The sequence below is a fragment of the Saccostrea cucullata genome, unplaced genomic scaffold (assembly GCF_032062105.1).
Source record: "Saccostrea cucullata isolate Sc308-1 unplaced genomic scaffold, CSIRO_AGI_Scuc_v1 ctg273, whole genome shotgun sequence".
Lineage (NCBI taxonomy): Eukaryota > Metazoa > Mollusca > Bivalvia > Ostreida > Ostreidae > Saccostrea > Saccostrea cuccullata.
Window position 1 is genome coordinate 60369 of NW_026927629.1, and position 16175 is coordinate 76543.

Sequence of the window (16175 nt, forward strand, 5' to 3'; positions counted from 1 at the left end):
TTTTTCTGTAAAACATTGCCTATACGTTATTATTATAAGGGTATGTATAGCTTCAAAATATTAAACATCTTATAAAACGTTTTAAAAACGTTCTTAAAACATGAAATGAAACATTCTTTTTCTGTAAAACATTGCCTATACGTTTCTGAAAAATTTGTAAGGACTATTTTAAAAATATTTTTAAAACATTCTTAATATCGCTGTTAGTTATAAACATTAAATTCCGGATATTTTTCGGCCTAGGCAGTGAAAATGTTTATTTAATACATTAACTAAAATAATTATTTTCACTACAATTGAAACATTTAAATTGTAGTTTTTGTAACATTTTTTGGAAACATTTTCAAGATGTTTCTGAAACATATATGTAATTGCAGCACAATTTAATTCATTTACTAACTTTAAGAGTATGTTGTGAGAATAATTTTAGAACATTCAATTTAATGTGTTTTCCTTTTTAAAGACTTCATTTTGCATCGCTGCAACATTTTTTAATGTTATTTTCATAACGTTCTTAAAACATTCAAATAATGTATGATTGCTATTTTCCTAAAATTCAGTTTATGAAGAAAAAAAAAGAATATATAGAAAGAATAGTGTTGAAATGAGGAACTGTAGTAATTTTTTAACTGAAAGATTTTTCCGGTATTTCATAATGATTTCTAGTTTTGGCTTAATGATTAAACAGACATATATATAAAGTCCTTTAATTAAAACAAATCAAAAAATCAATAAATGAAAGGATAGGCAAACACAAAATTTAAAATATAAATAAATGTATAAAATCATAAGTATTTGATAAAACTCTTAATGTCTTTTTTAAAAAAAAATGTTCTTCATCAAATCTGTGATCCACTCCCAGGATTTTACTCTAAGGCATTGGATAGGGATTGGCACACTGGTCAGTTTCAGTGTCATGATAGCCTATTATGTAATTTTCCTGCTGGGCAGCGCATTACAGAGTATAGTGGTTTGCAGCTTATCTAGGCCAGATTTTGAATTCTGGTAAACAAGATGTGCGCGCTTACTTCCTGCCGATTTGCACGAGAAGACTTTGCACCATAACACCACAATAATAACCTCGGGATTTATTAACTTTGAATGGTAAGAATTATTCCTTTATCATAGACTTTAAAAGATCATTTAAAAATGACTTTTATACTACCAGTGCATGATCAATAACTTTGTACAAATGTATGTAGCATACGTATGTATTTGATTTGAATATTTCATTCTTAAGGCAACACAATTATATCCTTGATTCAAGTATTCGTTGTCTTTGTGAAATGTTTTAAAATTATCAAACAATATGTTGATTTAAAAATGAATTTTTTTTACAGCATGGTGTTGATTGCATCATCCGTATTTTCAAATTCCCACATTCAAAAGACCCGCCTTTGTTGAAGGCAAATGTGTACGTTAATACTTTTACTCTTCAATAATATTGTCATAGTAATTATTATTCTGCTTTTTCAATGCAAATAGAATGAGGAAAGAACCTCATTGATCATCGTAAGCGTTAAGATACATTAGATGTAGAACGCTAATACAAACACTATTTTCCTTATCTTTACAGGTTGTGCTGTTCTTTCCGAGGGGCGGATTCCGTATCAGCCTTTTCAGTGTATGTGATTCTAACTAAGTCTTATAGATCCGCCGCTCTGTTCTACCTATACTGTGAACATAGGATTTCTGTGATTCTTGTTTAAAATTCAGTGAATGGATTAGACGCCGTTTTCACCCTTTAAAAACCCGGTGACTTGAAAGAAAATAAATTAAAACTTGTACCGAGAATGGAATTTAAATGTGATTACCATATTGAATATGGGTTTGTATTAAAGGTTCAAAAATAAATATAATTAGTGTTTATTTCTTTTAAAATATAGATATATCATTATTTAATGAGAAAAGTAGAATTTCTGCATAAATACTTTTGTAACCTCGACGTGAATGTTTGAAAACGTTTTAAAAACCACACAAATTAAAAGTGAAAAAAATAATTGAAAATTTTTTTGTTACATTTTATAACAATGTTATGATAACATTAGTTGAAATATTTTGTAAAATGTTTTAAAAACATTTAAAAAACCATACAAAATCACGTGATTATAACATTGTTCAAAAATGTTTTTGTAACATTTTAAGAAAATGTTCCAGAAACATTTGCTGAAATATTTCACTAAAATGTTTTAAAAACGTTTAAAAAACCATTAAAAACAAATTCACGTGATTAAAACATTATTGAAAATGTTTTTGCAACATTTTAAGAAAATGTTCTGACAACATTTTGCTGAAATATTTCACTAAAATGTTTTAAAAACGATTAAAAAACCATACAAAATCACGTGATTAAAACATTTTTAAAAATGTTTTCGCAACATTTTGAAAATGTTTTAAAAACATTTTAAAAATGTTTTTGTGTTAGCTGGGAAATCTAGAGATGGCAGGATATTCGTTCATCCAAATGATAAATCAGAAGAATTTAATAATTATTTTGCAAATATTTCACACATAAACACCGAGCCTGATCTCCCTGAACATGGACCAGGTCCTCCAATTAATTGCTTTGATGATTTTGAAATTACTGAACAGGATCGACGTTCTTGATCAATTATCAATCTTAGATACCTCTAAACCACCAGGGCCAGACGGGTTATCTCCAAGAATCCTAAAAGAAACACGATTCTCTATTTATAAACCATTAACAAAACTTTTTAACATGTCACTCAGTGAGAAATGTCTACCTTATGTATGGAAACAAGCACATGTTTCCCCAGTCTTTAAAAATAAAGGAAGCCCCGACAATGCTAATAATTATAGGCCCATCTCTCTTACACGTTCTGTCTGTAAAGTTATGGAGGAAATACTTTTCAAGTATATGTACAATTATATAAAAGATTACGAATTGATATCAAAAAATCAATCGTTTGTGCGTATGTGAGCACTCATATCTAAATAAACATTGTATATATACTCTGTTCATCGTATTGTAACCTTGACCTGTTGTATAGAGAGGGTATTTATAGGCTTAAGCCTGTTGCTCAATCTATTCAGTTTACTGAATAAATATTGTTTAAATCAACAGAACTTGGTACACAGGTAGACCACACTAAGGTACACTAAGGTACAAAATTCTATTTATTGGTTCTAGATTTCGATAAACGGTGTTGCCATGGTTACTAAAAAAGAAATTTCTTTTAAGGTCATACGCAACGTAGTTTGAACTTTTCTGTCTTTTTCCGTGGAGTTGAAGAGTTCCAAATCTTGAAGGAACTGTGTGTAATATTCTAACTTCTATATATGGTGTTGTACACTTCTTCTATAACAATTTTGGATAAAAGAAACATCTAGAATATATGTTTAGTATTTTTTATATCATTTTCTTTGAATCATCCAAATTTTTTCATCAGTCAATATCTCTCAAAATCCTCTGGTAATGAATACTGATTTTTTGTCTATGAACATCTGATGACACTATAATCTTAAATTAAAAATTATCAACAGGTAAGGTACGTTGCGTATGTCCTTAAATACTTTCAAGTGCTACTCCTCCTACAGTTTTGGTTTGATTTCAATATAACTTGGCAAACAAGTAGACCACACTTAGACACATCATTTCGTGTATCGGTTTTTGATTTCCTTGAACGGTGTTGCCATGGTTACTAAAAATAGAAATTTCTTTGAAATACTTTTAAAAATGCTTCTCCTCCAACAGTCTTTGTCTGATCTCAATATGATTTGGTACACAAGTAGACAACACTAAGATACATAAATCTCTCTATTTTAATTTTTTTTAATGAAAGATGTTACCATGGTAATCAAAATTCTGTGAAAATTCATTTTAAAGGCTACTTCTATAGTTCTAGTCTTTTCGCAATCTTGCCACTAAAAGAGACTAAATCAAGGATCATTATTGTGTTTATTGCTGTTGCAAAGTTTAAGTCCAACTGTTACTTTTCCTTTATTACATGTAGAAACCAGTAAATCTACCGTCTCGACAGATACTTGTGTTTTTTTGTTTTTTGTTTTTGTTTTTGTTTTGTTTTTGTTTTTTTGTTTGTTTTTTTTTTTTTAAAGAAATTGACAAGGCTTAAATTCTGCATGTTTCGGTGACACATATTCACAGAGATAGGTGAAGGCGATTTCATATGGAAAAAAAAGATTGCAACATGTGTTACTGGGATTTTGAAAGATTTTCTTTATGGATAGAGGATGAGGTTTTAGATCATGCTGTAACAGCTTGATTAATTATAAAGACCACAGCTCTCCATATCGCCATTTATGTCACTCAAAAATAGCATAAAGTACAGATGTGACCAAAAGTTGTTAAGTTAAAGATGGGAACGATGGCCGGATTAGAAAAATCTTACAGCTGCATCAACAATCATTTAAAGAGGACATTGACTGAGTACATTTCAGTGTTAACCCAAACACGCCTTGGTTCTAACGGGATGTATTTTGTATAAACATTTGTTTCGTTTAAATTTAGGTAAGATTTTGTTTGATTTTCGTGTCTTCAATTTTTTTTTAAATATTTACATGTATACTAGGTATGTCGGTAGATACGTGTATTATATAAAAGTTATCATAATGTTAAATGAGATATACGATGTACCTCGTAATACATTTTATATCTAATTTGTCTTAAAAGAACACATATTGTTTATGTTTTGTTGACTTTATTGCTTGCACTGTATTTTAAAGAAAATGGTTGCAGCAATATTTATTCTATAAATATTTATTCTATATTTAAGAATAATACTGTCTGACAATTTACTATGATGCACTGCCAGATGAGGTTTTTATTTCATATTAAAACAATTACGGAAAAGTTAAAGTACAGTGTAATTAAACCACAGGCACCTGAAATATGGATCGATATACCCCCCTCCCCCCATACTTTGATTTTAAAAAATGCCAAGAGCTTACAATTTTTCAAAAATATAAAAAAAAAATTCCCGTCAATCACATCCATATGTCTTTTTATGCAAGCAGATTATAACTTTATTTTTAAGTGTAAAGATTGGCCACGTACGCAATCTTGAAAATAAATGCTCTTTATATATTTTTTTAAATGGGGGGGGGGTATCCACACTTAAGTGGCTGTGATTATAAATTTTGTGTAAACAAAGTGAGAAAAAAATAAGTCTTTGATCTATGGGGCTTTAAAATCCATACCATTACAGTTATACTGATTGTTATAATGAAATAGACAATTAATACAGATGAAGGACTGTCGCAGATGTGTTTGAATGAACAAAGGGATCGACCTGAATTCATCAACTGTTGCTGTATGCAAGGCATGATTTGTAAACAGAGAGCCAGGTAAACAAATATCAGGACATTTGTTAAAATAAACCATTTAAACACGACAGGACAATGATTTTTTTTGCTGAAAATTGCGAATTTTTCTTTTTACAAGTAAGATGAAATGATTTTTGAAAACGGCGGATTTATCTTTCTAACAGTAAGTGGAATACCAGGTATTCTTTTCAAAATTTTCACTAATTTATTAATTCATTTTTGAGTAATTTAACGACAGAAAAGAAATTAATGCATATATTTGTTAATACAGGCTTACATTGTTTTACATAGGATTGGGTTATAATTTACCTGGTAGTCTTTTTCTACCGTGTGACTGCAACGTTAAATATGCATGCATAACATAAATGGAAAGCCAAATAAACAGAAACTAAAAAAATAAGATATTCTTATTTGTAAGAAAATATAATTAGCTACCTATTGCAATAAACATATATTGTACTCAAAATCCTAAAGATATTTTAATGGTAAGAAAATATCATATTAACTTCATATTTATTGTGCGTCAGTATCAATTCAGTTATTGCTTTAAGCAAATCAACTGCTGTGCATATCAATTGCATATCAAGTTGATCCTTCGGATGAGACCGTATAAACCACGGTCTCGCGTCGCAAGTAGATGCTGGCAAATAGAAAACCCCTCACTGTTCAATGGCCTTCATTGCTGAGAAAACGTCAATATTTGTAGCTCGCCATAGGCAAGTGTTGGTGTCTCCATATGAGTGAAAAATTCTCGAGAGAGGCGTTAAACAACAACAACAACAACAACAACCCCCCCCCCAAAAAAAAAAAAAAAAAAAAAAAAAAAACCAAACAATCAAAAAAACCAAATAATTTTATTATATTAAACTTTTTGGTCCTAAAAACTTATGAAGACGTTAGTATCAAATCTTTATATTATTATTCTATTTTTCTTGCTCGAAGAGTTGATGTCCATGCACCTCATTCTTTTCAAGAGAGCAACTACTCAATTGGAAGGATCATTATAAAATTAGGAATATGGTGAATTGAAAATATAACTTATTATTTACTTTTACAAGTATATCTTTAAAAGAATTGTTGCAAGCAATATATAAATAAATAAAATTATAAATTAAACGAAAAAAAGCAATAACTACTATTGCGCGCATTAACTAGAATTTAAAATGCTCATTAATCAAAATAAATAGAAAAATGCTACAAAGTAATTCTTTGAAGTGTGCGCGCTTTAATTTTCCATTACCTTTCTTTAACTGAATTATTGCCCTCATCAATTTAAGTGTTAACATCATTTGTTAACAAGTTGAAGGCAGTAGGAATAAATCATTTAACTACTGCGAAAATCGACTCAGCAAATTAATTAGTGACACCCATAACTAAGTTAATGTCCGTAATAAATCAAATTGAAAGATAGATAACATATTGATCATTTGAAAAACAAATCTTTATTTGCACGGTAGCGCGCATCAAATGAATTATTAAACTTTCATTTTTAAAAATATACCAAATATTCCATTAAACAACTTGTGAACGTGGAACAACGATGTCCCCCGTATGGCAGCTTATGGCTAAGGTCAATGTTTTACATATATATGAAGGTTAAAATCGAAGCTCAAGTGATAAAATCGACTTGTCTCAATGAATATACCTATGAAATCGAGATACAAATATTCCAAAGAAATAGACAAGGTTAAAGTTTTCTAAAGTGGGTCAAAACTCAAAAATCAAGGTTAAAGGGATAAAAATTATTATGGTAACCACGAGAAAACATTGTCAGAAGAAAAACACATGTGAACATCTAAAAACCATAGCACCAACTGTTCAAACGCTATGGCCAAGTTTGTAAAAAGTTGGCCAAACCCAAATGTCAAGATTACAATGTTAAGTATCCAAGGGATTTTTATGCGCCCGGATCGATAGATCCAGGGCGTATACTGTATTGTTTTTGTCCTGTCTGTCTGTCTGTTTGTTTGTCCCGAACTTTAACCTTCACCATAACTTTTGAACCATGAAAGATAGAGACTTCATATTTGGTATGCATACTCCAATAATTAGGTTCTTTCAAATGACACCAAGGTCAATGACCTTGTGACCTTGACTGTAGCTTATATGCTAAAAATAGCTTTTTCTGCAAACTTTAACCTTCGCCATAACTTTTGAACCATGAAAGATAGAGACTTCATGTTTGGTAGGCAAACTCCACTTATCAGGTTCTTCCAAATGACACTAAGGTCAATGACCTTGTGACCTCGACTGTGACCTTAATGCTAAAAATAGCTTTTTCCGAACTTTGTTGCCGCCGGGCGCATAGTGAAATACCAAAACCCCAGTACTAGCTACTCAAAGGTTATTCAAAGAGTGAGTCAAACTCTAAGACCAGTGGTATAAGACAACGTTGGCAGCTCTCCAACAGCAAGTGGTGGGGTCTTCACATGAATGAAACATTCTCGAGAGGGACAATAAACAATATAGAAAAAAACAACACCAAACAAACAAGATGACTTTGTTATCTTACTCTTCAATTGTTATGTTTTTAGTCTTTTATCCTTACAGGTTTACCCAATTTTACTGTCTTACATGTGTACTGCCACTCCCGCCTGTGTTGCAAGGTTATTCGCCCACTGTTGTTTATCATTTCTCACTTGTTTCTTTATTTTCCTTAACTTCTCATTCAAAAATCAATGATTTCAAGCTTTTTAAAATCAGATCTCTGTTACGCTCCGAAATTCTGATGGTTGGTGAACAGCAACCATCAGAATTGTAGAGCGTAACAACGATCTGATTTTAAGAAGATTGCTATAAACTGATAATCATTTTTGGGCTTAATTAGCTTTTTCCAAAATATATAAACATTTCTACTTATTTGATTTAAATTTTAAGTAGTGTTAGTTATACTGCATTCCTATAAATATAAGGAAAAATTCGTTCTATTTTCTAAAATATTATTCAAACAAGAGAATATTATACCACTGAAAAGCACCCCGTAATTGGTACTAAGTAGTACTTCAAGTAATCACACATTCAAACACGACTGTAATCCAAGCATAACCTAACATGCAAGGTACAATAACGCACTACATATTGATGAAAGAATGATAATAATTTAAACATTTTAAAGCTTTTTTCATATTCTCTTAAAATCCAGGTGACTTGAACATGTTATTTATTTCTGTATTTCAGAATAGAAAAGACGTCGACACAGAATATGTAACAATGGCGCAGGGTGTATCGTTTGTGTCCGGATTCGTATGCGGTATAATACTGTACTTTGTAGCATTTCCTAATCCTTCCGTATTTTTCTTCCAACTGGAGACTACGAATGAAGATCAAATTGTTAGGACATTATCTGAAAATTTTTATCTTGACGATGAAGAGGAAGAAATGACACATAGTCCCATGATTAATGATTCCAGATTTCATAAAGGTAGGATACTTTTACAGTGAATGAAATATGGATTTAACAAACAATAATCAAGTTCATAGTCCACTGAACTAATCAATTCAAAAGCAGAGCAAATACTGACTGATAAAAGCATCAGAGGTGGGATCGAGCGCAATGAAGGAGTAAGCATCCCCTGTCGACCGTGTGAAACACGTTAAAAAAAGGAGACATTTGGTGAAAACTTGCTTTTATCGAATTCATGATACACTGGTTTAAGGACAGATGATACTAACATATTTTTGTCAAAAAATTTGAAAATAACAACTTAATCATGATTTAATGAGTTGAATGAATAAGTTTCAATGCGTAATTTTTAATTTCACCTGATCCCTTCTCTGATGATTAAAGAGCTCTTTATAATGCTTTGCTGCTGATTTGTATTGTTTAAATGGACTTGTGAGCTTGAATACTCTGTGTTATCTCCATGCACATATTTCATTGAACAAAAAATATATTATACTTTTGTTGAGAAGATGTTTTAAAATATATATATTTTTTGGTAAAATATGTTCCAGATAATAATACTTTGGGCAAAATTCTCCAGGAGAGCGTTAGAGTCCACTGTGTTATATTCACCAGTGATTATTTTGGTGGAAGTCGCCTCTCGACAGCTGTTGCCAAGACGTGGGCAAAGAGATGTTCATCCGCCGTCTTCATCGGAAGGAAGACCAATAGACATTTCCCCTACCCCATGATATATACTAATTTCTCATTTTACCGGTCAGATCATGCGGCCAAAAGTGTATTTAGTGTTGCTGTATTAGAAACTTTAAACAGGTACTTTGATCGGAACGATTGGTTTTTGTTTGCTGCGGACAACACGTTTGTGATAATGGAAAATTTGCGGTACTACCTTTCTAAGCAGAATGCATCGGAACCAGAATATTTTGGAAGAATTTCAAAGGCAGCCAGAGGCATAGCTTGGCCTTATCACAGTGGAATAACTGTATTTAGCAAGGCGTCAATGAAGAAAATACAACATTCAGCCATCATTTCCTGCAAAGAAACAGTTTCATATGAGTTCACTTCAAGCTTATGTCTTAAACAAGCTGGAATTTCAGACAAAACACCTTCAGAACATTATGGGGAATCTATCTTCAATAATTTGCCCTTGTCGATTTCAGTTAAGCTTAATAAACCCCTAGGAATAAGTGTAAGTACATCTGTATTTGAAAAGATAACATTTAAATGGTAACTCCACTGATTTTCCGAGAATATTTAAAATTATTCTAAATAATCCCCTCAAAAAATTGTACAAATTTATACCAGAAGTGTTACAGAAATATTTGTAAATGTATTTCAAACAAAATGCTTAGCCACAGTACACTCTTGAATTTTTTTTCGTAGATCATGTTGTGAAAAGAAAGTCGTTTCATGACTAAAGCAATTTCTCCATACGCGGATCTAGAGGGTCGGTGGTGGGGGGGGGGGGGGGGGGGGGGGGGGGAGGGGGGGTCTGCACCCCTAGAATTTTCTGAGTTATTAAATAAATTCTGTAAATAACTTTTTATTCGCGAGAACTTCATTTTCGCGTAATTAAGCGAGGCTGTACTCGCGAAAAATGTTATTCTCGCGTATAATTTATATTATTATTTTTCTCTATTGCTGCCACCTATCTGATTGGCTCAAACTAGATCACACGATCAAGTTTAAAAATTGTTATAGACTGGATGTTTCTATTTAAAAAAATTATAAACCTGCTGTTTCTAAAATTGGAAACGTTCTTCTGTGAAGCAACAATAGTGCTGATGTCACAAAAGTCTGTATAAACTGTATGTTTCTAAAAACAGATACTGTAGCTGTTATTCATTACTATGACGTCATACATGTAATGCAAATGGCATAACAATGCCATATATGATAAGGTACTGAGTATTAGAAACATGGATTTTTAAGACATTTCTTATTAACTGATAAAAAAAATAATAAAACAATTGTAGCCTTTTGATTCGGTAAATCCCCTCGATATATAGACCTTACAGAAAGCATATCGACCTCGCACTTCGTGCTCGGTCGATATGCTTTCTCTAAGGTCAGTATATCTAGGGGTTGACCTCATCAAAAGGCTATAATTGTATAGTATTCCGTACGATTATTTAAAAAATAACCACAATTCGTGAATGTTTTGTCTCGCTAATAAATTGACAATGACTATCTCGCGACAATAAGGTGTCACGAAACTTAAGTGTTTTTCAATAACTACTTAACCAAGTAAAAAGTGACCTTGCCCCCCACCCCCCTTTTCGAATGAGTTTAGGTTTCTTTTTATGCTTGTCAAGAAATGTCATGATTAGAAGTTTTATTTTGGACTCGATGACCCCCCCCCCCCCCTTGGAAAAAAAACCCTGGATCCGCGCCTGTACCCTCTATGAGCCCATGCAAAACTTTCATGATCCCGTCAGCATGTAAAACTGTAGCTGTCCACAAACATTGATCTTCACCGGAAAAAATCCAACACCAGTCCCAGTCTGTTACTATATTGAATATTATTATTTTCTCAGGATTAAAGAAAACACTTTACTGTTCCTCTTTTAAAAAAAAAAAACTCTCAGTTTTTGAAAATAAGATCGATATTAGTTTTCACTTTGTGAGGATTTCTCATAAAAACGACTTCTCTTCTTAAAATGTACATGTAATATTTTGCATTTTAATTTACAGATGCAGCCCGATTCTAACATGATATCTGTACGTTTTCTACAACCTCCAGATATGTATGCGCACGAGTTTCTCGTCTATCACCTGAGGGCGTTCGGAATCAATAAATTATCTTCTTAATATCCTGATTGATTGATTGTTTTTCATTTGATACGAACATGCATAATACCTTTATGAAATTATAACTGTGTATATCAGCAGTTTTATCAAACTTTTCATTTTTCATGTACATTTCATTAGCGGGATATACTAATATTCCATAAAGAAAGCAATAAACACATGTACATTTCATTACGATGCCACTGAATACAATTTCTATCATTTATTTCTACTGTTGTTTGAAGAACCATTCTACCCAAATTACGGACATTCTGCAAAAATTCGGTTTTAAACATTTTGATTCCGTTGAGTTCAGTGATTCATTAAATCACCAGTACTGAATGAAAAGCAGGGATTAAGCAGTTTTGATTTTGTTGTTTTACTGAATTTGTAGACGAATCCCAAAATGCTTCATCTAAATGATGCTCTCCGCAAGTGGGTGACAGTAGTTGTAAAAGCTTTTACAATTCAACCAGAAGCCATACATTGATTATGATTGATTGATTGTACGTTGTTCTACGTTGTTCTAATGCGTTTGCAATTGGCAAAGGAACAGTCACTACTTATATATTTTTCTCTCATCAAATTAGGTCATTCGCATCTGAGAACTGAACCCATGACCTTCCGATTATTTGTTTTAGCTAGTAAAATGAAAATAAATCTATGTAGTACTGTTTCAGATGAAGCCTTATTAAATTGTTTATTTTTTCAAGATGCCATATATGGAAGAAGCGCGATAATGCTGTTACACTAAGCTAAGATTCCAAGTTAGCTCTACAGTTGCACTTGTAAATGTTTCAAAACAATAGCCAGCCGTTGAAGGTCGATCTCCAGTCAATGTCACTATAGAGATTTCCCGAATAGCCATGTGTGGGGTGTGTTCGAACCAACACTACATCGTCCTTGTTGACTTCAGCCACCACAATACCAGTGGTTGTGCGAATATTTGCTGACCCCTCGCATGACGTGTACATGCTACCTATTTGGCGGGAATTCACTGCGATTTCAGAGAAAATAAATCCATTTCTATCACAATATAGGTTCCAGGTGAATACGTATACACCATGGCTGGGGACTGTGAAGGCCCCAGTATGTGGATTATAATGTCCGCCAATGTTGGTAACGATGCCATCATATAGGATTGTGTGATCCTGTGTTAAATGGGTTTCATGCTTTTTCACATATGCTGAAAATGCTACCCCCACAGGCGGAGGAGTAGAAGGCGTGCCTGTTGAATATGAAAAATTTCTAATTGTTATACATGGTGATAGAAAAAATATTTATATGCAAGTATATTAGACCTTAGCTTTAAAAAATCGTGACTTGGGAATTATAACCTACTTTTTATGAGATTTCTTGAAAAAAAATGCTTCAAAGCATACATGGGTTGTTTGAAAATTTTTAAAATAGCTCTGTTTGTTTCTCAGTGATCCAGGCACTTGTGTAACCTTAAACTTTAAATTTCTTTAGAATTTGAATGAACTGTATAAAAATAGTCAATCTTTGTTATCTCGAACTCAGTGAGACTAATACAAAATTTGGAGATGTTGAATATGATACATGAAGATAGAGTATTGGGACTTGCAAATCTCATTGACATATCCATGGTATTCTAGATACAGTGTAGATACAGTGTATGGATGATCGAGAAAAAGAATTACAGCTTAATATATGTAAGGACCACAAGGTAAGTCCTTGCTTATGTAAACAAATTTTAATTAACAAAGATTTTTTAAAAGAATATCTTCGAAACGAAATGTATAACATACCTGTCAATAATCGCTTTCCAGAAGACCGAACATGATCTAGTCTGGGTTCATTTGATACAGCTATCTTCTTCAAAATACCACGAAAAACTAAAGAAGATTGCGATTGAACGGAACTTGCAGAAATTCCTCTTGTAACATTCAATGCATTATTTTTGAAATTGTCCGGTGATTTGATTGGATAATTTAATAATTCTTTTGATTGCGTATATCCTTTTTGGATTTCAGTATCCTTAGTGTCCATGCTACTGATTTTGATTTCAAGATCAAAAACTCTCTTTTTCAATTCAGCATTTTCGAACAGCTCCTTCTTATATTTTTCCTCATGCTCCACCAAAATGTTTTCAAGTGTGGCCATCTTAATATTCTGTAGCACGTTGATTTCCCGTTCTTCTTCAACCATCTTAAGAAGATCTTTTACCAAAACTTCTAACTGAATGAATCTGTCATGGTTTGTGATTGATTCAGCCGACGTGGAGAAAACCAGTAACAAAGAAAGGAAACACAGTGTGTGCAGTGCCATGATTATTTCCTTGTGCCATGAGATAACAAAACTTTGATTCTGCTTATCTATTTAGCGCTTAGGAGAGATCGCTCATCTGACATAATCGAAATTTATCAATTCTATGACAATACACAATTAAAAGAGAACAACATACATGTAAAACAAGCATTCTGAGAGTATTGCATAAGCAATACATGTCCCCTACCGGGTTCCCCTTTTTCTTCAGGATGTCATTTTATAATATGCAAAAGTTATATCCAAGGTAAAACTGAAGCGATGCGAAATTCAAACTTGATCTGTAACTCATCAACATACACTCACATACCAAAATTCAGCACAATATCTGCAAGCGTTTAGAAAAAAAGTGCGGAAAACCAAGTGGAACAAACTGACAGACAGACGGGGACAGACAGACAAACAGCTGGACAGACAGACGGACAGACGAAGAGGAAACCTAAAGTCTCCTCCGGTTTCACCGGTAGGGGACAAAAAACCAGCTCAATATCTGCAAGCGTTTAGGAGAAAACGCAGAAAACCCTGAAAAATTGAAAAGGCCGTAATTCCGTAAAAAATCAACGAATCGTAACGATATTCAAACTTTATCTGTAACTCATCATGATACACCGACGTACCAAAAATCAGCTCAATATCTGCCAGCGTTTAGAAAAAAAGTGTGGAAAACCAAGTGGGACAGACTGACAGACAGACGGGGACAGACAGACAGACAGACGGACAGACGGACGGACAGACAGACAGACAGACGGACGGACGGACAGACGCAGAGGAAACCTATAGTCCCCTCCGGTTTCACCGGTAGGGGACTAATAAATGTTGTTTTGACCGGTCGAAATGGGATTCTTACTCGTCCATGGAAAATACCCCCACCTCTGATGTTTTTAGAGGCTTAAGTTTGCCCTGTTCCATATTTTTATTATATACCCAATATGTATTGATCACTTAGTTTTAATTTAGATTTTATGCAATCACGTGACGTCGTGATCCATCTTTCCGGTCACCATACTTGTTTTCTGAATCGCTTCGCGTCTCGTTTGATCTGATGATCAGCGCCTGTCAAGATACGAGTCTTCAGATCAAGATACTGTTATGATAATATCATATTATTAATATATACTCAACTGTGTATCACTCAATTTAGATTTTATGCAATCACGTGACGTTGTGATCCATCTTTCCGAATTACCAGTACCACACTGTGATTTTCCGATTCCATATCACCACTCTCTGAAAATGATTAAGTAGTACGCAGAAATATGACGTTATTTTTCTCGAGAGTTAAAAAATTCCTTGACAATATGCTTTGTTAAATGGATAAATATCATAATATTGATATGTAAAGTGTTATTTTAATATATTTAGGTACTTGTTAACACCTGATCCCACTTCTGATATTTTCGAGGCCGGTGTTTTCTCTGCTCCTATTTTGTATTGTTTTATGGACTTTTGATCTTGAATACTTTTCGTTATCTCCATATGTTTCGTTGTTAGGGGGTATATAATAAATGTATATTATTATAACAGAAACTTGATCCCAAGGGTCTTAAAATTTTAAACACCTTGTCAAGGAACTTTTTGATGTAAAAGAAAAATAACGTCATTTTGTATACTACGTCAAAAATTTCAGAGAGTGGTGATAAAGACTTTCTGCAAAAACTGTGGATGTACAAGAACTGCACAAGGTAGTTTTTGAAAGTCCGGTAACCACGTCAGTACACTGAAATACTACATTAAAGTCCTCGGATTAGATCGTACTAGTATTTGCCAGACTGGATTCTATGTGCAAAAAAAAAAAAAAAAAAAAAAAACTTAGTTGACGTTCCAAGTCGGAACTATATCAATAAATATGACTCTTTTCAGAAGAAAATAGTCGTAATTAGAGCGTGATAAGATGGCTTTTACTCATGATTTATCATTTTCGGATTGTATGTGTACACGACTCCCGCATAAGATGAGTATGTACTTACCCAATGATATTTCTTTTACTTCTAGTGTCGGGCGCTTGCAGTTTAACCAGCCGCCGGAAACAATATTCATATCCAGGACTCATCACACTTGTGCCCTACAATGAGGTGTCCACGACCGATGTTTTAGAAATAAAATTAACAAAATCCACATTTAAAAAAACGCTTTGCCTGCCAGAAATATGCTATTTTCATTGATTTGTGATCGATCTGAAGAATCTCTTTCAAAAATCTGATTTTTTTTGTCCAAAATATGATAAAGAGGCATCTCATTGGATTGGATATGAGAATATTTTTAGATATCAAATTTCTATTCTAATTCTCATGCTTCAGTTTTGATTTTTCCAGTGTGTGATGGTCCCTCACAACGCAAGGACTGTTAAGTGTCAAGTTTAGGTCAAATTGCAGCCTTCCACCGGCAATGAGTG

At 33.0% G+C, this 16175-nt stretch overlaps 2 protein-coding genes across 3 annotated transcripts; one reads left to right on the top strand and one right to left on the bottom strand.

The window, feature by feature from the left end:
* Nucleotides 1-4139: 4139 nt before the first annotated feature.
* LOC134275022 (glycoprotein-N-acetylgalactosamine 3-beta-galactosyltransferase 1-like) lies at nucleotides 4140-11550 on the top strand. Of its 2 annotated transcripts, XM_062757260.1 has the most exons (5): nucleotides 4140-4489; nucleotides 5226-5325; nucleotides 8482-8725; nucleotides 9259-9896; nucleotides 11402-11550. In XM_062757260.1, the coding sequence occupies exons 3-5, from the start codon at nucleotides 8515-8517 to the stop codon at nucleotides 11516-11518; spliced, it is 966 nt and encodes a 321-aa protein (XP_062613244.1). In that variant the 5' UTR covers nucleotides 4140-4489; nucleotides 5226-5325; nucleotides 8482-8514; the 3' UTR covers nucleotides 11519-11550. The 2 variants fall into 2 exon arrangements, with proteins under 2 accessions (XP_062613244.1, XP_062613243.1); XM_062757259.1 differs by lacking the exons at nucleotides 4140-4489; nucleotides 5226-5325 and adding an exon at nucleotides 5408-5467.
* A 744-nt stretch (nucleotides 11551-12294) lies between these two features.
* LOC134275032 (uncharacterized) lies at nucleotides 12295-13818 on the bottom strand. Its single transcript, XM_062757271.1, has 2 exons — nucleotides 13267-13818; nucleotides 12295-12725 (listed from the first exon to the last, which is right to left on the bottom strand). Exons 1-2 carry the CDS (start codon nucleotides 13784-13786, stop codon nucleotides 12295-12297), a joined length of 951 nt encoding a protein of 316 aa, XP_062613255.1. The 5' UTR covers nucleotides 13787-13818.
* Between the last annotated feature and the right edge of the window lie 2357 nt (nucleotides 13819-16175).

Excerpts from the sequence above, each read along its gene's own strand:
- LOC134275022 (XM_062757259.1), top strand. The coding sequence starts at position 5,432 with ATGATTTTTGAAAACGGCGGATTTATCTTTCTAACA. Across the intron at positions 5,468-8,481 it reads GCGGATTTATCTTTCTAACA|AATAGAAAAGACGTCGACAC; the intron begins GTAAGTGGAATA and ends TCTGTATTTCAG. Across the intron at positions 8,726-9,258 it reads TGATTCCAGATTTCATAAAG|ATAATAATACTTTGGGCAAA; the intron begins GTAGGATACTTT and ends AATATGTTCCAG.
- LOC134275032 (XM_062757271.1), bottom strand. The coding sequence starts at position 13,786 with ATGGCACTGCACACACTGTGTTTCCTTTCTTTGTTACTGGTTTTCTCC. Across the intron at positions 12,726-13,266 it reads TGGAAAGCGATTATTGACAG|GCACGCCTTCTACTCCTCCG; the intron begins GTATGTTATACA and ends CATATTCAACAG.